General features: G+C 43.8%; 2 protein-coding genes across 6 annotated transcripts in view; one reads left to right on the forward strand and one right to left on the reverse strand.

Annotated features, from left to right (window-relative positions):
* tmem117 (transmembrane protein 117) overlaps nucleotides 1-17,368 on the reverse strand; it is a 247,047-nt gene extending 229,679 nt beyond the window's left edge. The window contains exon 1 of one of the 2 annotated variants that reach the window (XM_078417298.1): nucleotides 16,611-17,368. In XM_078417298.1, coding sequence (XP_078273424.1) covers nucleotides 16,611-16,746 — 136 coding nt within the window. In that variant the 5' untranslated portion in view covers nucleotides 16,747-17,368. Of the gene's footprint in view, nucleotides 1-6,055; nucleotides 6,204-16,610 lie in introns of those variants that run through there. The other variant, XM_078417299.1, reaches the window with a different exon arrangement.
* The window catches only part of mdm2 (MDM2 proto-oncogene), a 32,550-nt gene continuing 26,173 nt past the window's right edge, over nucleotides 16,747-23,123 (forward strand). The window contains exons 1-3 of one of the 4 annotated variants that reach the window (XM_078417301.1): nucleotides 16,747-17,149; nucleotides 21,516-21,635; nucleotides 21,735-21,809. In XM_078417301.1, the coding sequence (XP_078273427.1) occupies nucleotides 21,558-21,635; nucleotides 21,735-21,809 (153 nt within the window). In that variant the 5' untranslated portion in view covers nucleotides 16,747-17,149; nucleotides 21,516-21,557. Of the gene's footprint in view, nucleotides 17,150-17,184; nucleotides 17,456-21,391; nucleotides 21,636-21,734; nucleotides 21,810-23,123 lie in introns of those variants that run through there. The other 3 variants (XM_078417304.1, XM_078417303.1, XM_078417302.1) reach the window with 3 other exon arrangements.

The following is a 23,123-nucleotide window of genomic DNA, read 5'->3' on the forward strand; positions in this document are numbered from 1 at the left end:
GGTCTTTTAAGATCAAGATTAATTATTTTTAAATGATGATTTATAACTCTTATGTATAGCAGTGTTGTGAAACTGCCTGCCTGGTGAGTTTTCATATCTGAAACTAAAACTAATAAATAGAACCATTCATATTAGATATTTAATTTTAAATAAATTGCTTTTAAACAATATCAATGATCCGTCAACATAAAAATCCAATTTTTAATACATCTGGTTAGAAATAGCTTGAAATAGTTATAATCTAGTGTCACAATGATTTAATGTACCAAGGGTTAACCTTTACTGTTAATATTAAATCACTTTACAAACTTTTGTCAATAAGGCATCTCGGATTTTATGCGGTGGTTACGTGCTTGAAAAGCAGCTCATAATTAAAAAAGCACATAAAATAAACATATATGCAACTGCTCTGTCAGCAGTAGATTTAAGTACATTATTCCAAAAATACCACCATGTAAATCAAGCTTTGGTATTATATGAACAAGCGGGTTATTTCAAAAGTGCATAAATCAAACACACATAAAACATGAGGTGCCTGTACATCCTTATTCACACTTAGATTATTACATGGTGTCATCTTGGTTTCAATATGAACACCTAGTTGATTTGAAAAATCAACTGAATTATTTTGTGAATCGAAAAATATTTTTTTATGCTTTACTTGCATTTATCCTAGACTGAAGATTTTTCTTTGCAAGAAGATTAAATTCTATTGGACTGGAATTTCATCTGCAGGAGCCCATTAGATTCAGAGTTGGGAGGGGTGGGGTTGAAGCCTGAGAGCAAATTTGGAACAACCGTACTGCAAACCTTCGACTTCAACGTTCCCTTATAATGTATTAAGCCACATGTGAGCTGGTCCTCAGGATGGACAGGTTGTTAATGATTCAGATACAACAAGATTAACTTGGCTTTTGCAATTTAACCATGAGAGCAAAGGTTTCCAATGCTCTCTGGAAATCAAAGGAAGAACAAATCAACATCAAGATTGAGGCAGAAATATGCCAATAGCAGCGATATCTCATAGCTGATTTCCTCCTTGCCTCTTTAAAAGTTTTTAGACATGGTATTTATGCTGAGAGTTACTTGATTTTGTACTTTGGAATTCTGGTCCATCAAAGCAGCATAAATGACTGCAGATACTGGAAACCTATACTAAAAATAGAAAATGTTGGACCTATACTAAAGGTCAGGCCTGTGGAGAGAGAAATTGAGTGAATGTTTCAAGTTAGGATGATATTTGATTCTTGATGTGGGACTGGACAGTCTCACTTACATTTAGTGCTTTTAATCTACAGTTTTCTAAAACGTAATCTGTGGGCAGGAAGGTGGTTTCAGACAATCACATCTGATGAGCTGTGGTGGGGAATTTTACAGCACATATTGAGAAAAATAGTAGGTTGGTAGTCAGCAACATAGATAAGGTGATTCTCCTCCAGCGATGAGGGGTAGTTGTACATTCAACCCATATACAGCTATGGAAGCAAACCTGAACAGTCAGCAAGAATACTTAAATTTAAAAATACAGAATAGTCCCTCATTTTTGTTTTAATCCCACATTCTCACTTCGCTGCTTATGTTCCATACTTCCACATTTAAAAAGAAAAAAAACCCAAAATACCTTAAAGACTGAAAATGTATTTGCAATCATAGAAAAAAATACAAATACCATAAAGTACAGGAATCCTGGAAATGAAAACGCCTGCTATTAATGTTAGGCTTCAACATAAGCAAAGAAAATAACTAAGTTATTTATAATCAAAAATATTAACAGACATTTTCGTTTGAGAAACAGATTCAGAATTACTGGGACACATAGGGAGAAAGAATAAGCAACAGAAATGTTAACAGTTTCTAAAATCTATTCATTGATATGATGTGGTAGTTGATGATAATAAGTAGAATTTGTTGTTGCCTATAAATTGCCCATGTCTCCCACAGACATACCCGATCCACATCACAAATGCCGTATGCTGTAGAAAAAAACAGAATACAACTGAAGCATTTTTAATGTAGATTTTGTTCTTCAAAACATTTGACCCTGGCGTCCCTGACCTCTATCCAGCTTCCACTTACAATTCATTGCAATTGCATTGAATCACAGAATGTTTCAATACAACTCCATTGTAGCTTCAGTCCTTGGCTGTGCTTTGTTCTCTGCATTGCCAGGTGTGCTTTTTTTGTTTTATTCTCCAGTCGTGTGCCAATAAATTGGAGGAATTTGAATATGTGCTCAGGTCTGTCATAGTCTAGTCATGCAACGTGTAGTATTGCACTGTATCTGATAATACATCACTATTCTCATGTGATCTAAAATCTTCTGCTCCTGAACCATTAAGATTTAAGGATTGGGAAACAAACAACGGGGTCAAAGTCATAGAGTTATACAGCATGGAAACAGGCCCTTTGCCCTAACTTGTGCATGCCAACCAAGATGCCCATCTATGCTTGTCCCATTTACCTGTGTTTAACCCATATCCCTCTAAACCTTTCCTGTACATGTACTTGTCCAATTGTCTTCTAAATGTTATATCGTACCTGCCTCAACCACTTCTTCTAGCAGCTCAATCTATATGCCCCTCAGGTTCCTACTAAACCTTTCCCATCTCACCTTAAATCTATGCCCTTTAGTTCTTGTTTCCCCAACTCTGGGAAAATGACTGGATTCACACTATCTCTGCCCCTCGTGATTTTATACGCCTCTCTAAGATCAAGAGTGCAGAGGTTTATCAGAATCATGCTTAGATTAGGGGGCATTAGCTACAGGGAGAGATTGGACAGACTTAAATTATTTTCTTTGGAACGCCAGAGGTTGCGGTGAGACCTGATAGAAGTATAAAATGAGAGACATAGATAGGGTAGACAGTCAGTATCTTTCTCCCAGGGTGGAAAAATCAAATACTATAGGGCATAGCTTTAGGTGAAAGGGTCAAAGTTTAAAAGAGATGTGTAGGACAAGATTTTAACACAGAGGGTGGTGAGTTCCTGGAAATATGCTGCTGGGGTAGATGTTGAAGCAGATATGTTAGTAGCATTTAAAATACTTCAGATAGTCATTTGAATATGCAGGAAATGGAGGAATGTGGGTTATGTGCAGATAGATAAGCGATGGTCTTGGATCACGTTCAGCAGATATTGTGGGCCGAAGGGCCTGTTCTTGTGCTGTACTGTTGTATGTTCTATGTTCTAAGTTGAAAACATTTTAGTTTAGTTTAGTTTAGAGATACAGCGTGGAAACAGGCCCTTCGGCCCGACGTTAACACTATCCTGCACTAGGGACAATTTTTACATTTACCAAGCCAATTAAGCTACAAACCTGTACGTCTTTGGAGTGTGGGACGAAATCGAAGATCTCGGAGGAAACACACACAGATCACGGGGAGAACGTACAAACTCCGTACAGACAGCACCTGTAGTCAGGATCGTACCCGGGTCTCCGGCGCTGCATTCGCTGTAAAGCAGCAACTCTACCGCTGCGCCACCGTGACCGCCCTAGAGTCTGCATTTTTTTTAAATTCTCATTTATATTGAATGAAAGAGAAGCTTTACTTTTAAAAGCAAACTCAGTGCCGATGATTATTAGCTAGAATTAGTTTTAACAGTAAAGTCCAGCCTGGTATGTTTTCTTCTGTTAATACAATAGATAATGATGGGAAATTGAATGATTGCATATACACCACTCACCACCTGAGGGCTTCATTCTAGTTTCTTATTTCAATTTTAACTTCCTCCACAATATTGATATCCCCTAGGTCAAGGGTTCCCAACCTGGGGTAAATTTACCCCCAGCTTCGCCTACCATTATTGTTATTTGAACTGAAAATAATAATGTTAAAAACAGTATTTTAAAATTTCCCCTTTGTCGGTTGCTTCATTATGGTAGAAGTGTAAACTCAAATTACTGAACAAAACAGGGTGGGGGTAAATTTACTTTCGAAAAGTTGCCAGGGGTAAATGGGACTAAAACGGTTGGGAAGTCCTGCCCTATGTAGACACAAATTGCTGGAGTAACTCAGCCGGACAGGCAGCAACTCTGGAGAGAAGGAATGGGTGCCGTTTCGTGTCGAGACCCTTCTTCTGACTGATTTCAGACTTGATATCCCCTAACCGTCCTCATATAGGTGGAGGTGATCCAGGGAAGGCGCTCCTACAGTACTGTTGAGGAGGAGTTTCAAGATTTAGACTAAAGGAAGTGATAAATATGATGTATGCATGATTTGGAAGGGAACCAGAAGACAGTGGTGTATCCATGCACTAATTGTCCTTATCTATCTTGGAGTTGGTCTCAAACTCTGCCGCATCTGCTCCCAAGATGAGCCTTTCCATTCAAGGATATCAAAGTATCCTCTCTTTAGTAAATGTGGTTTCTACCCTGCTGTTATAGATGGATCCTTCACCCGCGTCTGTGTGTCCCCTTGTTCTGCTCTCGCTCCCCCAACCCGCAGATGGAACAAGGATAGTTCCCATGGTCCTCACCTTTCAACCTACCAGCTGCCAAATCCAACACATCATTCCCCAACATTTCCACCACGTCCAACATAAATTCACCACTAGTCCCATTTTCCCATCCCCACCTCTTTCTGCGTTCTGCAGAAACCACTTCCTCCGCAACCCCTTGATTCACAGAATATAATGTTACAGCCAGAAGAGAGAATGACTCGGGCATGGGCTTGCATAATTCAGAATACTTCTTCACAATGATTGTCTGAAGAAACAGTGTGAAGACGGATCATGACATGAAATGTCACCTTTCCATGTTCTCCAGAAATGCTGCCTGACCCTCTGATTATTCCGGCACTTTGTGTCTGTTATATGTTTTGCTTATATGATATAATTCAAATGCAAAGCGCTTATTGAATTATGATTATTGTTATGATGAATGAAATGTTGTTAACAATTGAAAATAAATAACAAATATTATCTGCTAGAAAGCTGAAAAATTTGAAAGTACACAGATCAACATCTCATCCAGAAACAGCATCATTAAAACATTGTTGCATATTTCAGATTTGCACCATTTACATGTTTTTATTTTCTTTTACTCCAAAAGTGTCGTCTTAGATACTTGTCCTCAAGGTACTGAAGTGGGACATGGTAAACCCACACGTTTTTTAACATAGGAACTAGTGTTGCCAACTGATCCACAATAGAAAATTATTATAATCAAGAAAGGTAGATTTTGAACCAATGCTTGAAAAGTGCAAAAGATTAGCAGTCTGTTGACCTAATCATCTTACCACCTCATACTGAGATAATCAGAACCATCAAACAAAATCTAAATACACTTTCCAACTGTTCTATTTGACCCTCATTGAGTTTTTCGTTTCTTCCTTAGCTTTGACAAATCCAAAGATTGGCTTAATGCTAGATCTTTTTCAAAAAGGCTAATTGTACATTGCACAAGCAAGGTGCAAAGTGAGCCCCTTTATCGATTGAATGGCCACAAAGGGCAGCCAAACATCACCCAGTGAAAGAATCCTGTTACATATTGTAAAGAACATCTAAATAATTATCATCGCAAGCAACAAATGGAATGTTCAATAATGCAATCTTTAACAAAATACTTTACTTGACCTTGTCAAGTGGACAATGGATCAGTTGCAGTATTCTCATGAATGAAGCCTATAAATTCTGAATTCAATAAATTGTTTTTCCATTGTTATGTCTAATTTTATCAAATTATTTTGCACCTGACCAGTTGCAACATTTAAGTGATTATTCCCATCAAGATTTCAACGATATGAAATCTATTATCTTTTAAAACAATTTGGTACTCTAGTTTCATTCCAAAGTAAAGCTCAGTGAAGTCTATTTTAATTTCACACAAAATTTAATGTTATATATACAGGCCTGGTATTCATTACAAACAGTACATACGAAAGAATATGGCAAAGGCCTATTGGACACACTACTTCATAACAGCCTGTGCTAGTGATTATATTAAGGCCTACTTACATTAACTCAAACATCCATCATATTATGGATTCACTCAATTTAAAATACTACATGTTTATTTGAAGTTCAAATTATTTTGGTTGATGGCACACTCTCTTACCTTTCATGTTCAAATTCCTGCATTTTCTGGCATCTGGATTCATGCCCTGGTCTTTACAAAGCTTCCTTCTCTCGTCTGCTGTGTCTGTGCTTTTGGCTGAATCAAGCTGAGGCATTTGTGGCAGTCACAGTATAATCACGGAGCCTTCCTTCCAATGCTCTCTTATTTCACCCAGGATTTTGTTGTTTGAAAGCACAACCGCCGGGCTGAGTCATTAGTTTCAATGAAGCATAAACCCTTTACATATTTTTTCAATTTTCACAATTTCAATACTCAGCTTCTTTTGCAACAGCTAGTTTCTCCAGCAGCATTTGAAGACTTTGCAGGTATCTAAAGCTTTGCAGGTCTGCATTCTAAATTATTGTTATTTATAGATATTTCCCAAGCTTATGGGAGATGTGTTATTAATAGTGTAAGTAATCATCATTGCAAAGGGAGGGGCAGTTACTCTTCTAGCTCATCAATTAAAGGTGTATCGGCATTTTAAAAAAAATTACAGCATTCCTTATTTTGAAAATGGTTTTAAAACCTTTTCATCTATAATTTAACAAGTATGTGGAATAGTGATGAAATTACAAGATTAATAATCCTGAATGTTGGATTAATTATCTGGATTTATGATCTTGAAATCCACCCAGGCAGCTGAACAAATTACATGGAAGTAATATATATATTTTAAACTAATCTCAGTAATGATAACCCTGAAACTGTCAAATTGTTGCAAACACCCATCTAGTTCACTTATGTCCTTCAGAGAAGAAAATTGCTTGTCCTTGAGCAGTCTACTTAACGTGCAACTCCAAACCAGCAATGAGATTAACCCTTAACAGCCCTCTGAAATGACTCAGCTTGCCAGAAGCAATTTAGGATCAACATAAATGCTGGCTCAGACAGCAAACCACATGAAGCATAAACAAATTTAAAATAAATTAACAAGTTCGAATCCCACTATTTCAACGTGGACATTTAAATTTGAGTTAAATTTAGAAAATGCTAACATTAATAAGCTATGAAAACTACTATAATAATTTTAAAATCTATCTCCTTTTGGGTAGAAAATTTGCTTTCCTTATGCTGCAAGAAACTCCAGTCCTGCATCAATGCGCGCGTTGGAGGCTATTAAACAAAATTAAACCACATGGGAATTGAGGGAATATACTAGTATGCTTAAGATTGGTTAACAGACAAAAACAGTACTGGAATAAACATCTCATTTTCAGGTTGGAAGATTGCAATTAGTGGAGTGCCTCACAGATTGGTGCTGGGTCTCCAGCTGCTGAAATTTATAAATAATTTGAATGGGTAATACTATACATTCAAAGTTGCTGTTGGGACAAAGTTGAGTGGCAGTGTAAATTGTGAACAGGATATATAGAGGCTATGATTGAATGCACACAGGCTAGATAAATGGAAAAAGAACATAGCATATGAAATATAAAGAGGAAAAATGTGAAGTGAGTAGCACCTGTCCATATACCTCCACCCGCATGTCCATCCAGGGACCTCAGCAGTCCTTCCATGCGAGACAGAGGTTCACGTGCACCTCCTCTAAGCTCATCTGCTGCATATGGTGTTTCCAATGTGGTCTTCTTTACATCGGCAAGACAAAGAACAGACTTGGTGACCATTTCGCCGAACACTTGTGCTTGGTCTGCTATTAGATTTCCTGCTTGCTAAACAATTTAACTCCTCTTCCAATTCCCATACTGATCAGTCTTGGGTCTCCTCCGTTGCCAGACTGAGGCTACAAGCAAACTGAATGAACAGCACCTCATATTCAGCATGGGTAGCTTACAACCCAACCGTACGATCATTTGAGTTCTCCAATTTTAGATAACTAATAAATTCCACCCTACACCATTCTTCCCCCCTTCGCCCTCCCCCCCTCCCTTCCCCTTCCCTTCCATGCGCCTCACCAGGACTTGTGCCTTTTTCTCCCCCCCATTAACTTCATAATTTGCAACTCTTCTTTCCTTATCTTTTCTTCTCTGGCCTTTGTCTAACATCTGTCTGTCAAAACCATCCCTCATCTGTATCCAGCTATTACTAGCCAGGCATTTTACCTGCCCCCACCTCTTACAGCTTGCCTCTCCCTCCCCCCCCCCCCCCCCCCCCCCACTACCACAATCAGTCTGAATAGTCCCACCCATACAGAACAGTGGCGTTTGAGAGACTTTTGCATAGACATATGGATGTGCAGGGAATGGAAGGATGGAGGGATATGGATTATGTGCAGGTAGATAAGAGATGGTCTTGGTATCATATTCGTTATGGACATTGTGGGCCGAATGGCCTGTGTTGTGCAGTACTATTCCATGTTTTATGTTCATATACTTCTCTCTTCTAAACTGCACCTCCCCAACAATAAAGATCAAAATGCCATTTGCCTTCCAAACCACTTGTTGCAAATATGTGTGCTACATTCTCAAAGAACACTAACTAATTTGTCAAACATGATTTTCCTCTCAAAAAATGAATATGATTTGGTTTGATTGCATTAAACTTCTCTAAATGACTAGCTATTTATTTGGGTATTGGTATATTATTGTCAAATGTACTGAATACAGTGAAAAGAATTGTTCTGCTATCCAGAAAAATCTTACCACACATGAGTACATCAGGTAGCGCAAAAGTTCATTTGTTTTCTTTGGAATCCCAAGGTATTTTATATATGCATTACAAACAAAAGGATAACTAGAGGGTACTGCTTAAGTGAAATTATGCTTGGAGCCAGAGGAAGTGGGTGAGGAGGAGGGAAAGGACATGGAGGATAGTAAGATCAGGAAGGGGTATACTGTTATTCAAGGGCATGTTGATGTCAATAACGTGTTGGTGTTGGGTCTCTTCAAGTGGATCAAGATAGTTAAGTCACCAAGGCCTGATGGGATCTATCACAAATTATTGATAGGTGCAGGAGAGTAGATTGTTGGAGCCTTGACAGAGATTTTTGTGTTCTCTTCTGCCATGGGGGAGGTCTCAGAGGACTGAAGAATAGTCAATGTTATTCCCTGTTTAATAGGAGCAGTAGAGACAAACCTGGAAATTATGGGCCAGTAAATCTTACAACAGGTGCAGCAAAATTATTCGAATTCTTAGTGACAAACTCTGCTCATATCTGTTAAAACATACTTATTATGGCATGTCATCATGGCTCTATGCAGGGGAATCCATGTCTTACAAACTTGAATTAACGATTTGAGGTGCTGGTGATTATGGTTGAGGGTAGGATAGTGGATGTTGGAAACAAAGACTTTGGTAAAGCTGACAAAGTCCATGGTAGGCTGATCTAGAAAATTTAGGTACACAGAGTCCATGGAGACTTGGTGGATGGATTCAAATTTGGCTTGGCTACAGAACACTGAGGGTAATGGTTTTGGGGGTACTATCTGATTGGAGGTCTGTGACCAGTGATAAGGGTCAATGCTGGGACCTTTGTTCTTTGTGACATAAATAAATGGTTTAGATAAAAAATGTTGGTGGTCTGGTTAGAAGATTTGCAGACAACATATAAATTGGCAGAATCATGGATATTGTGGAAAGTGGTCAAAGTATTCATTTGAGTATCGACCAGCTAGTCTTTTGTGTTTGATATTAATTACCAATTTCCCCTCATAACCAATTGTATTCTTCTTTATAGGCCCTCTCAGGATTATGAACTCCCAGTTTATACAGTCACCCATACAAACAAATTCCCATAAATATTAAATTCAAATGAGAACCAGTTTTGAAATAATTCCTATGTACGTGTAACCTTCCTGCAGCAATCGGTCACTATTGTCTCCTAAACACATTTCCAGTTTCACAGCAGGAGGGAGGCTACTTAAGAAAGACACAAGAAACTGCAGATGCTGAGATCCTGAGCGACAAACAATCTGCTGAGGTACCCAGCAAATCAAGTGGCATCTGCGTGACAAAAGGGATTGTTAATGTTTCTGGTCGAACCCTGCATCAGGACTAAGAGATGAAAGGGAAAATAGCCCGGATACTGAGGAGGGGCAGTGGTGAGATCCCTTTAAATTAGTTTTTCTGTCTCCACTCCATTTACTCTCATGATGAGGCGTTCCATCCAGGACATCTGGAATGTCTTTCTTTACAGTAAACATGGCTTCCCCTCTATTGTGATTAATGGAGCTCTATCTTGCATTTCCTTCATTTCCTGAACTTCTTCTCTCACCCCATTTCCCGCCAAACATAACAGAGGTAGAGTTCCCCTCGTCCTCACCTTTCACACCATTAGCTTCCATATCCAGCACAACATCCTTGATCATTTCCAACACCCTTTTCCACTCACTCCCCACCCCTCCCTGACCTCCAGTACTTTCTCCAACAACTGCAAGAGGTGTAACACTTCTTCTTACACCTCCTCACTCACCACCATCCAGGGACCCAAACAAACCATCCAGGTGAGGCACAGCACCTCCTCCAAGCTAATCTTCTACATTTGGTGCTCCTGGTGTGGCTTCCCCAACATCAGCGAGACCAAACTCCGATTTAGTGACCTGATTTGTACTCTATTGCAATGGTCAACCCAACCCATTCCCACACCTACCTGTCCATCGTAGCACACAAAATGCTGGAGTAACTCAGCAGGTTAGACAGCATCTCTAGAGGATATTGATAGGTAACATTTCAGGTCAGGACCTTTCTTCAGCTTTCCCGCCCTTCTTCCGATTCTCCCATCCTCCCACTTCCCCACATTCTCCAGCTCCCCATCAACCTTTTCCTTCCACACCCTCCCCCCACTCCTGGTTCCATCCCCTCTCCATTTGGTTCAGGTTCTATATACCCCACCCTTCTCTTTTGATAGCTCCCATTTTCATCTCCTTATCAGACTCCAGCAGTGGTAACACCCTGCTTAATATCTCCCAGTCACTGTCTCCATCTTCATCCTCCCTTTCCCTGGTTCCATCTGCCTTTATTTTTCTTTGTTCGATTTATCATCCACCTGCCTGTTTTCCAAAATCATCCCACCCCCTTTCGTACCAGATTCCATCTGCTCATCACCTTCACCTCTCCTCAGTCCACCCATTCCCATTGTTCCCTAACGTACCACTCCCACTATCCTCTTTATATCCGCTATCTTCCCTCTGCATGCTTATTTCTAATGCAGGTTTTCATCCCAAAACATCGACAATTCCCTTTCTGCTGCAGATACTGCTCGATCCACTGTGACTACTTAACAAAATTCCTTTAGAAAATGATAAGCCATTTCTTCTATTGATACGTGCAATGATACTATAATGTGACAGCCACCTATAATTCAGGTCCATTAAAACCAACCAATGAGCTTTGGACATACTGATTCTGCAACATTGTTACATGGCAAGATGAGACAATAAATAAATGTTCATGTTAACTGGCCCTTATCAATGCCATTCATTATAGTACTGTAGGGAGATGTTTACAGTAGTCATTTTGTGCATTTTCCAATTTACAAATGTCTATAAAAAAACAACCTATACATAATTTGGGGATGGCTGTGTTAGGTTTTTAATATCCAGCTGCTGGTTCCTTTAAAATTCTTATTGGATTCTTTTGATATGCTTAAAATAGACACCCTTGTGGAGTACAATTATTGGATCCTTTTGCAAGTATCAATTCACTTAAATTACCATTCTTTTTACTGCAGATCTACATCAGGACCCCAGCCTAATCACTCTGAATTTCTTCCTCCCACTGGCAGCTGATTGCAACCGAGCCCCAACCCAAACATGACTATGAGGCATGCAATTTCTGAGATGTTCCAATACTCCAGGTTGCAATCCATCTCCCTCCTCACAATTGCTCCACTATCATTGCCACTGCTGCTATTACATTACCTATCTGTCCACCAGGCTAACTGATTTGTCAGCAAGTTATCCCAGTGTTGTAGTCTCTATTTTTCCTTTAATCAATGTGAACGAGTTGGGCCAAAGGCCATATTTCCGTATTGTATGACTATGTCTTTAAGACTCTATGTCTTGATAGATTAACTATGGATTCAACTTCCAGTAATGGAAAATTTATGAATTTCAAAGCTAATGACCAACATGATTTGGAAATATACCATTAGACCTTAGATGTTTTATGGAAGACAAGGCTGGTATTTAAAAAATGTATGTGACTAATCATTTTGATCAGGGAGGTTATTCCTTCAAGGTTAATTTTGATAATATCAAAGGCCTTGAAGAGAATTTAATACATTAAATTGATCTGGAGACATGAGTTTAGCATCAATATAATAAATACGTACAGTCAGACACGATGAAACAAATCTCAGGAAAGATGATAGGGACTGTGATGGTTTGAGGTTAGTAACCGAAGAGCTATTGATAGCAAATTCACATGAAATCTTCTAATTACTGCAACTGGTTTGTGTCACGTTTATAGTACAAGTATAGAAATAAATTGATGGCTAATAAAATAATGGAACAAAATTAAAGTAAACTATTTTTCAAAATACATTTTACCAAACTGAAAAACAAATTCATAAGAGTTTCTTTTTAAATGTTAATGCTATCCTCAGTCTTAGCAGCATTTATTCTGTTGTTTCTTACCAATACTACAATCCTCTAGTCGTATATGAGTGTATGCATGCATGCATGTATTTGGTTTATTATTGTCACACGTATTAAGATACAGTGAAAAATGTTGTTTTGAGCTATCCGGACAGATCAAATCATGAGTGCAATCATGTTATACACGAGTACAAAGATAGTGCAAAATGAGAAAGGAAAAAGAGTGCAAAATGTAGTGTTACAGCTACAGAAAAAGTGCAGATTAACAAAAGTGCTTCCAAAAAAAAGACCACAAAGAAGTTGTTTGGAAGATTAGGAATATATCCTTAGTATACGAAAGCTCATTAGCATACGAGGGGTCCATTCAAGAGCCTGCTACCAGTACTGAAGAAGCTGTTCTTGAATCCAGAAACTGTGTTTTCAAGTTCTGTGGGTGTATAGGTTTCTCTGCACACACACACACACACACACACATATCAAACCAACTTTAATGTCATCATGAGTAGGAAGGAACTGCAGATGCTGGTTTAAACCAAAAAAAATACACAAAAAGCTGGAGTAATTCAGGCAGCATCTCTGGAGAGAAGGAATGTGTGACTTTTCAGGTCAAGACCCTTCTTCAGACATAGTGCCACAAAAGTCTCAGATATGGTCCCATATCATTGGCTCGAATACAAAGCTGAATTGTAGTTTAAATATGGTGTAGTGTTTGTGTGTTATGTGGGGGTGGGAGCTGTAACATTGTCTCTCCCGAGTGGAGACCCGACCTTTGCTTCGGAGGCTGTGGGAGCGGCTGCGACTCGTCTCCGGAGGATTCGGCGCGGGCCGCCTGGACGTGGGAAGCCCGCAGGCCCCTGGGTGGGGGCCGACATCGGGAGCTCCGGCAGCGGCAGTGTCTTCGTCCGCCCCGAATCGCGGGGCTTGGGTCGGCCCGCCGCGGACCTTTCACCGTCCGGTGCGGCCTGAAATAGGCTGCGGGATTTTCTCCGCCCGGTGGCCACTTCAATGTCGGGAGCCCCGACCGCCCCGACGTGGCAACTCCAACAGCCTGACCACGGGAGAAGACGACAGGGAAGAGAAAAATACATTCTGGCCTTCCATCAGTGAGGAGGGACTGGAGGAGACTCACTGTGATGGATGTTTCTTTTGTTTGGTGTTAGTTTATGATTGTATGTGTTATTGCATTTTTATTGATTATTCTTATTGGTCTTATTGTTGAACTGCGGGTAATTTTTCATTTCAGTACACATTTATGTGTATGTGACAAATAAATGACTATTGACTATTGAAATATTTAGCATTGAAGGATCAGAAACATACTGGAGAATTTCAAACTGGAGAATTTCAAAATGGAGAATTTCAAACACGATTTCCCATAAACTTTTTTATTACCACAAAACAGTTTTAACATATTAAAAATCCAGTGATGTTATTCAGCAAGAATCCAAGACTTCCCATTCCCCTCTTTCTTTAGTAAACTCCCCCCCCCCCCTCCCATCCCCCATCCCCCCCCCCCCCCTCCCATCCCCCATCCCCCCCTCCCATCCCCCCCCAGATGAAACAAGGATAGAATTCTCCTGGTCCTTACCTTTCACCCCACCTGCCTCCACACCCAACACGACATTCTCCAAAGTTTCCACCTACTTCAACGTAATCATACCAGTCACATCTTCCCATCCGCACCCCTCTCTCCCTCTGCTTTCCACATAGAGCAGTTCCTACACAACTCCTTAGTTCACTTCCCACACAAACCAGCCCCGCCCCCACATACTTTCCCCTGCAACCGCAGGAGATGTAACACCTGTCCCTTTATTTCCACCCTCGCATCCATCCAGGGAACCCAGCAGACATATGAGATAGTGGTTCACATGCATATCCTTTCTCCTGCATTTGGTGCTCCCAATGTCACCACCTTTACATTGGCGAGACCAAGTATACACTAGCGGCCGTCTTGCTGAACACTTACACTTGGTTCACCTAAACCTGCTGGATCTCCCAGTTGCTAACCGGTTTAACTCTCCTTCCCATTTTCATACTGACCACAAACCATCATCTAGTGCTCTCCATAATGTTTGGGACAAAGATCCATCATTTATTTATTTGCCTCTACTCCACAATTTGAGATTTGTAATAGAAAATATCACATGTGGTTAAAGTGCACATTGCCAGATTTTATTAAAAGCCATTTTTATACACTTTGGTTTCACCATGTAGAAATTACAGCTGCGTTTATACAGAATTGAATGTCTGAGATATGGTCCTCAGGAGAGTGCGGAACTCCTGATTCATCCAAGACTTCTGTTTGGGGAGTGCTCCAATGATTTTGGTCAGAACACACTCACACAATTATTTACGAGGTTGGTAACAACCACGGCCTATTCGTTTAGGTACATTGCTAAGACCTTGAACATCGCCCAGTCTACAGACTCCAAGCAATCCCAGTCATTACTCTGCCTCCTCTGACCACTTGTTTGTAATCCTCACTGCTGCGCTCTTCAGTCGCTACTTATACGCTGGAAGAAGGAGCACAGCCTGGTGATCTAATTTTCCAAAGTAAGGGCGAGGAATGCAGCGATGGGCAACTTTGTGAATGAACTTGCAGTGTTGAGGTTGTTTAATCCTCTGGTGCTGCAGGATATGTGCTGGTGGTAGTTTGAAAGTGACTTCTTCAATCAGGCCTCGTTGGTCCCCAGCAGTAATAGGAAAGGCAATGGGGTACGCCATCTGGTGTTTGTTGACAACGCGTGCAGACCCTGCAGGACTAGTTGAACGGGGTGGGATATAGGCTGCAGGCGTGATAGAAACATAGAAAATGGATGCAGGAGGAGGCCATTTGGCCCTTCGAGCCAGCACCGCCGTTCATTGTGATCATGGCTGATCATCCACAATCAGTAACCCGTGCCTTCGGATCCAGAGGATCCTAAACTGAAGGAGTCAGAAAAGACAGCAAATGCTGGAATGTGGAGATAAAAAATGGGCTGCTGGAAGAGCTCAGCGTGTCAGGCAGCATATGTGGAGGCTAAGGGATACAGCAAGAGTACATCACGTCAACTATTCCTTTGCCTCCATAGATGCTGCCTAATCCATTGAGTTACTCCAGCAGGTTTTTTTTCTCCCTAACCCAAAGGCTAAATTCATGTTGAGCCTGGAAGGTATGGTGAACCTAGTTAGGATGCTGTTTCTTATGTTTGTGTTGAGATTCATTGGAACCACACAAGGATTGAACCAACAGGTCAGAACCTAAGATAGACACAAAATGCTGGAGTAACTCAGCAGCGTCTCTGGAGAAAATGGATGGGTGGCGTTTCAGGTCGGGACTCTGCTTCAGACTGTAGGTCAGAACTTAAATGAGCTAGAGAATTAAAGTATTGATGACTGAAAACATAGCTGCAAACTTAATAGAGGTGCTCCTGGCCATTTGCCTCGCCAATATCGAAGAGACTCTTTTGAAATGCAGTGCAGTGAATTGAAAGTGGTACAAAAGATACATGGATAAGGTAGATGAGTAGGAAAGAACTGTCGATGCTGGTTTAAATCGAAGAGTCTGAAAAAAGGGTCTTGATCCAAAACATCACCTATTCCTTTTCTCCAAAGATGCTGCCTGACCCGCTGAGTTACTCCAGCTTTTTTGTGTGTATCTTCTGGATAAGGTAGATGACAGGAAACCTTTCTCCATAGCAGAGGTATCTAAAGGTAGACGATATAGCTTTATTGTAAAGAGTAGGAGGTTATCTGAACTAGTAATTTCTTCACCCATAACAATGATTGTAATCTGGAACACAATGCCTCACCACGTCTAGCTGGAAGAAAAGCATTTGCTGAAGGTAATATATTGGAGGTCTGCCACTTACAGGGAACTGGCTGTGTGGATGCGCCATGCAACCGTGGGAGGCATCATAACAGGGTTAGACACAAAATGCTGGAGTAACACAATAATCAAATCATAATTTATTAGCCAAGTATGTTTTGCAACATATGAGGAATTTGGTTTGCCATACAGTAGTACCAAAAAAGCATAAAAACACACAACTACATACAAATTTAACATAAACATTCACCACAGGCACAGCGGCTCCTCCACATTCCCCACTGTAATGGATGGCAATAAAATCTTATCTTCTTTCCCCCCGCGGTCGGGGGAGTCGATCCATCCGCAGCCGGCGATCGAGCTGGCTCAGCGTGGACAGGCAGCATCTCTGGAGAGAAGGAATGGTGTCGTTTCGTGTCGAGACCCTTCTGCAGACGGTGGTTGTGTAGGCTTTGCCTTGAGCCGACCCTTGCCTTGAGCTGTGACAGGAGGCGATGATCACTCCCCGGCGCCCCGCCGAGGCCGCTCGCGAAACGTCAGCGAGGCGCTCGCGCGTCTTCAACCGAAAGTCGATTTAAAAAATCCGGGCGCAGATTCGAAAATGGAATCCCGCTGACCTCGCGCAGGTGGGCCCCGGTTTCCATGGTAACACGGCCTAAAATCCTCTCCCCTTCCACCTTCACATGCGCACAAAAAAAAAAGCCCTCCAACCCTCGGCATATTCTTCCTCAGCAGAACGAGCTTTGGCTGCACAAAGGAATGGAGTCTTTGTAACGTCGTCGAGGGAAGGTAAGCGCCGGAGACAAAGCGAGCGACCCCTGATTCGCAGGCCGCGGCAAATTGGTCAGATTCGTGCATAAAGCGATAGGGGTCGTGGTGAAGGCCTGAAGCGATGCCAAGCAACGATGCTTATGCAAAGCAATGCACTGTGCGGAGGCCCTGTATTGAGCCGCACCGTCAGTGGTGATCATTGTGAAATTGGGGGAACGCGCCGAGGACTGCAGCGGAGAGACGGTACCAGTGGATACAGAAACCTCCGAGAGAAACAATACCCCCAGTCTGGAAAATGTCACATACAGGAGGCATAGCTACAAGGTCAGAGAAGAAAAGTTTAAAGGAGATGTGCAGGGCAAGTTTTTATTTATTACACAGAGTATGAGATGTGCCTGAAATGCACTGCCAGAAGTGGTAGTGGTTATGATAGTAGCGTCCAAAAGGGCTTTATATTGTCACATGAATATGGAGGGAAAAGGGGAAGAGAGTGGTGACAGGCTAGTCCTGATACAAAAGAAAAGAGCAAGTTATCCAAAGTTGGAGAATTCAACATTGAGTCCTACAGGTTGCAACACATGGAATGAGCTGCCAGACAAAGTGTTTGAGGCAGGTACTATAACAACATTTATAAACCATTTAGACAGGTATGTGAATGGGAACGATTTAGAGGGATGTTGACCCAACATGGCCAAATCAGAATAGATGAGGTGCACATCTTGGTCAGCATGGATCAACTCAGTGCAAGGGCCTATTCCCATGCTTTATTATCTGACTCTACTCCAGCACCAGTGAAGGAGGCCAGATATGGGGAGTTCAGAGTGGGAAGGCAAATGAAAGTGGTGGACAGCAAGAAGCTCAAGTTCACCCTTACCAACTGAGCGCAGGTGCTCAATATGTACGAACTGCACTCGCTGGTTTACAAAAAGGGACACAAAGTGTTGGAGTGACTCCGTGGATCAGGCAACGAAGGAATCCTGATCCAACACATCATCCTATTATGTTTATGTCATCTCCAACGTAGTCCCACCACCAGTCACATCTTTTCATCTGTTTTCTTCAGAGACCATTCACTCTAACTCCTTGGTTTACTCATCCCTTCCCATCCAAACCACCCCTTCCCCAGGTACTTACCCCTGCAATCACAGGAGATGTGATACCTGTCCCTATACTTCCTTCCTCACCTCTGTCCAGGAACCCCAGCAGTCCTTCCAGGTGAGACAGAAGCTCAGGGGCACCTCCTCTGACCTCATGTGCTGCATCTACTCGGCGACCATTTCACCAAACACTTGTGCTCGGTCCACCAAGGCCGACTTGATCTCCCAGTCTACTACATTGGAAGAATTGCAAACGGATCACTGTCTTACTAGGAAAGACATGTTAACCCAGAAGAAAACCAAAAGGACAGGTTTTGCTTCTATGCAGTGAAATAGACAGTCAATGTTTCAGGTCAAAACCCTTTCTCTGGTCTGTGAAATAGAAGGATCCCAACCTGAATTGTTGACTGTCCAGTTCCCTCCACAGATGCTGCCTAATATCCAAGTTCCTCTAGCAACATATTTTTATTTCTGTTCTTGCTGTAAGAAAGAGTGAGGGTGAGGGAAGTAGACGAAATGCAGTCAAGGACTCTCCCTTCTTCCTCCACCTTCCCCGCCTCAACTACTCCACTCCCAAGGCTTCTTTCCTCTACCTCATTCTCTTCAGCTTCTTTCCTAATTTCTGTCACCTCCAGCGTAATCCCAGCATCAGTTGCATCTTCCCATCTCCACCACTCTCCGCCATCTGCAGAGACAGCTCCTCCACAACTCCTCGGTTCACTCAACTCTTCAAACCTATCTCGCACCACCTGCTGTTATCTCTGTCCTCTGTTACAACCAGATGCCTCACCTCGACCACCCCCAGCTCCTTCCCTCTACCTCACTCCTCTCGAACTCCTTTCCTTCACCCCCGCCCCCAGCTTCTTTCCTCCATGTCCCCTAAGTTCCATTCCCCACCACTCCATTCTTCCACCTCCCCCTCTCTTTTCCTTCACCTCCCCCTCCATTCCTACACCTCCCCCTCCATTCCTACACCTCCCCCTCCTTTCCTCCACCACCCCTCCTTTCCTACACCCACCCTCCTTTCCTCCAACCCCCCTTTCCTCCACCTCACCCCCCCTCCACCTTATCCCCCCCTTCCACCTCATCCCCCTCCCACCTCACCCACCCCTTCCAGCTCTTCCACCTAACCCCCCCTTCCACCTAACCCCCCCTTCCACCTCACCCCCCCTTCCACCTCACCCCCCCTTCCACCTCACCCCCCCTCCACCTCACCCCCCCCCCTCCACCTCACCCCCCGTCCACCTTATCCCCCCTTCCACCTCAATCCCCCCCTTCCACCTCAACCCCCTCTTCCACCTCAACCCCCCCTTCCACCTCAACCCCCCCTTCCACCTCATCACCCCATTCCACCTCAGCCCCCTTCCAGCTCTTCCACCTCACCCGCCCTTCCACCTCATCCCCCCTTCCACCGCACCCCCCCCTCCACCTCACCCCCCCCCCTCCACCTTACCCTCCACCTCACCCCCCCTCTCCAGCTCACTCCCCTTCCACCTCATCCCCCTTCCACCTCAACCCCCCCTTCCACCTCATCCCCCCTTCCACCTCAACCCCCCCTTCCACCTCACCCCCCCCCTCCACCTCATCCCCCCCTCCACCTCATCCCCCCCCTTCCACCTCATCCCCCCCTTCCACCTCACCCACCCCTTCCAGCTCTTCCACCTCACCCCCTTCACCTCATCCCCCCCTTCCACCTCGTCCCCCCATTCCACCTCAGCCCTCTTCCACCTCATCCCCCTTCCACCTCATACCCCCCCTCCACCTCACCCCCCCTTCCACCTCATCCCCCCCCACTTCTCCCCCCCCATTCTCCCCTTCCACTTCTCCCCCTTCCACCTCATACCCCCCCTCCACCTCATCCCCCCCCACTTCTCCCCCCCCATTCTCCCCTTCCACTTCTCCCCCCTTCCACCTCTCCCCCCTTCCACCTCTCCCCCCCTCCACTTCTCCCCCCTTCCACTCCTCTCCTTCCACTCCTCTCCTTCCACTCCTCTCCTTCCACTCCTCTCCTTCCACTCCTCTCCTTCCACTCCTCTCCTTCCACTCCTCTCCTTCCACTCCTCTCCTTCCACTCCTCTCCTTCCACTCCTCTCCTTCCACTCCTCTCCTTCCACTCCTCTCCTTCCACTCCTCTCCTTCCACTCCTCTCCTTCCACTCCTCCCCCCTTCCACTCCTCCCCCCTTCCACTCCTCCCCCCTTCCACACCTCCCCCCTTCCACTCCTCCCCCCTTCCACACCTCCCCCCCTTCCACTTCACCCCCCCCTCTCCACCTCACCCCTTTCACCACCCTCCCCTTCCACCTCACCCCCCCCTTCCACCTCACCCCCCCTTCCACCTCACCCCCCCCTTCCACCTCACCCCCCTTCCACCTCACCCCCCCTTCCACCTCTCCCCCCCACCCCCCCTTCCACCTCACCCCCCCTTCCACCTCACCCCCCCTCCACCACCCCCCCTCCACTTCACCCCCCCTCCACTTCACCCCCCCTCCACTTCACCCCCCCTCCACTTCACCCCCCGCTCCTCCACCTCACCCCCTCCACTTCACCCCCTCCACATCAGCCCCCCTCTCCACGTCAGCCCCTCCCCCTTTCTCCACTTCACCCCCCTTTCCACTCCCCCCCTTTCCACTCCCCTCCTTTCCACTCCCCTCCTTTCCACTCCCCCCCTTTCCACTCCCCCCCTTTCCACTCCCCCCTTTCCACTCCCCTCCTTTCCACTCCCCACCTTTCCACTCTCCACTTCTTTTCCACTTCTCCTCCCCCCCTTTTTCCACTTCTCTCCCCCCCCTTTCCACTTCTCCTCCCCCCCCTTTTCCACTCCCCCCCTTTTCCACTCCCCCCTCTCTTTCCACTCCTCCCCCCCTTTTCCACTCCCCCCCCTTTTCCACTCCCCCCCCCTTTTCCACTCCCCCCCCCTTTTCCACTCCCCCCCCCTTTTCCACTGCTCCTTCCCCCCCCCTTTCCACTTGACCTCCACTTTACTCCCTCCCCCTTTCTTCACTTCACCCTCCCTTTCCTCCACCCCTTTCCTCTGCAGTGCTGTATTGGGGCATGCCCGGGCAGAGCCTCGATGATTCAGCATCAGTTTGTGTTGACGGGTTTTGTTCGGGCATGTTCGGACAATTACGAGACAACTGTCCTCCAAGCGATCTGCCCGGACATGTCCCGCCCACATCCGAGAGTTTAAATAGGAAGCCGGGAGGTTTTTAAACGTCGGCGAATTTGAGGTAGTGGGCTGTATATGTTTAAGATGGTTTAAAGTTAGACGAAAGATGTTTTTTTTAAGATGTGCGAAGGACAAGTGTTTGCCTAGAAACGTTTTGAAGAAATGGCGACAAACGGGTCTGCATTCTGTCTTGACACTTCACAAGAAGATCAAATGTGGCCGTCAGAGCACGAAAGCCAGGTATTTTGTAGATTTCGTTTAAAACAAACGCTTCAAATTTGTTTGGGCACTTAAGTTGTTTGCTGACCAAGAACTTTCTTTTTCCTGCAAACGTTTTAGGTGAAACCCAAGCCACTTTTACTTACGCTGTTGCGGTTTGCAGGTGCGCAGAATGAAACCTTCACAGTAAAGGAGGTTAGTCTTACAATTAAATTAGTTGAATTTTGTAAGTAATGTATTGATAAATTAGTTAATCACTCGCGGAAATTGCAGATGTAATCTGAAACAAGCTACTGGAGGAAACCAGTCCTGATGCTGGGTCTCGATCGGAAACATCGGCCATGCCTTTGCCTTCGCAGATGCTGCTTGACCCGCTGAGTTCCTCCAGCGGTTAGTTTTTAGCTCATTGCTTATGGTTCCTAAACTAAACGTATGTTTTTTTTTCCACTTCTTATGTGAGTCATCGTTCAGGATTGCCTTTGAGTACCAGATGGTTGCAAGACCCCCTCTCAGCGATGCATTATACTGTCTGGGATGAGATGTTATAGAGAAAATGTTTCAATAACCTTTCATGAGACCTTGCGGAACAGATTTGAGATGTGGCTAAAGAGGGAGGGGAGGGGTAGGAATTAAAAAACAAAATAACGGACTAGATTGCTTGCCGAGGTAAAGGGTTGAAACAATGGAAAGGGATGAAAATAAGTGGTTAATGATGAAGGAAACTGGGTTATATGATTTGTAGGTAGTAATGGCATAATACTGTGTAATGTGTCTAATGAGATTTTGTTTGTTGAGTTTACAGCTGTGTTGGAGAGTAAGCTGGAGTGCTACAAATAATTAAATGACAGTTGACTGTTATGAATTGTGTACACCAGGTGTGTGAGTCATAAACACACATTCCCCGTAAGCACATCATTTTAATGTGTCCTTATTCCACAGAGCAACTCTTTCTCTTTGCCACTACCATTTTTTGGTAACATGGAAATTATCCATTTGGCCCAACTTTCCACATTGATGAGTGGGCACCATTCCATATTAATCCCTTCTCTCAGCACTTGCTCTGTAGCCTTCTATGCACTTGTTTTAAGTGCCCCTCTACATACTAGTCAGCAATCCAGCTTCAAATAGTCTCTTTGGCAGTGCATTCCGGGTACTTCCACTCTCTGGGTATTGAAGATCCCCCTCGTAAACCCTCTAAATATTTTCTTTACCCTCAATTTGTATAATCTACATCTGATATGGGAATAAACCCCACAGTCTTCTCCATCTATACCCCTCTTAGTTTTATTATAGCTCTGTCATTATCACCTCCTCTCCTCCAAGGACAACTGACCTAGCCTCTCCAGTCTCCTCATAAATGAACAGCTCCACTCCATGTGAATCTCCTAAAAACCCTCTCGCTTCCCAATGTAAGTCAACCAGAACTGCAACCCAGTACTCTGGCTGTGGCCTAACCAATGTTTTATAACGTTGTGGAATCAAGGGATTGCACATGCTGGTTTACAAAAA

This window comes from Rhinoraja longicauda, chromosome 20 (genome assembly GCF_053455715.1).
Source record: "Rhinoraja longicauda isolate Sanriku21f chromosome 20, sRhiLon1.1, whole genome shotgun sequence".
NCBI classification, from domain to species: Eukaryota; Metazoa; Chordata; class Chondrichthyes; order Rajiformes; family Arhynchobatidae; genus Rhinoraja; species Rhinoraja longicauda.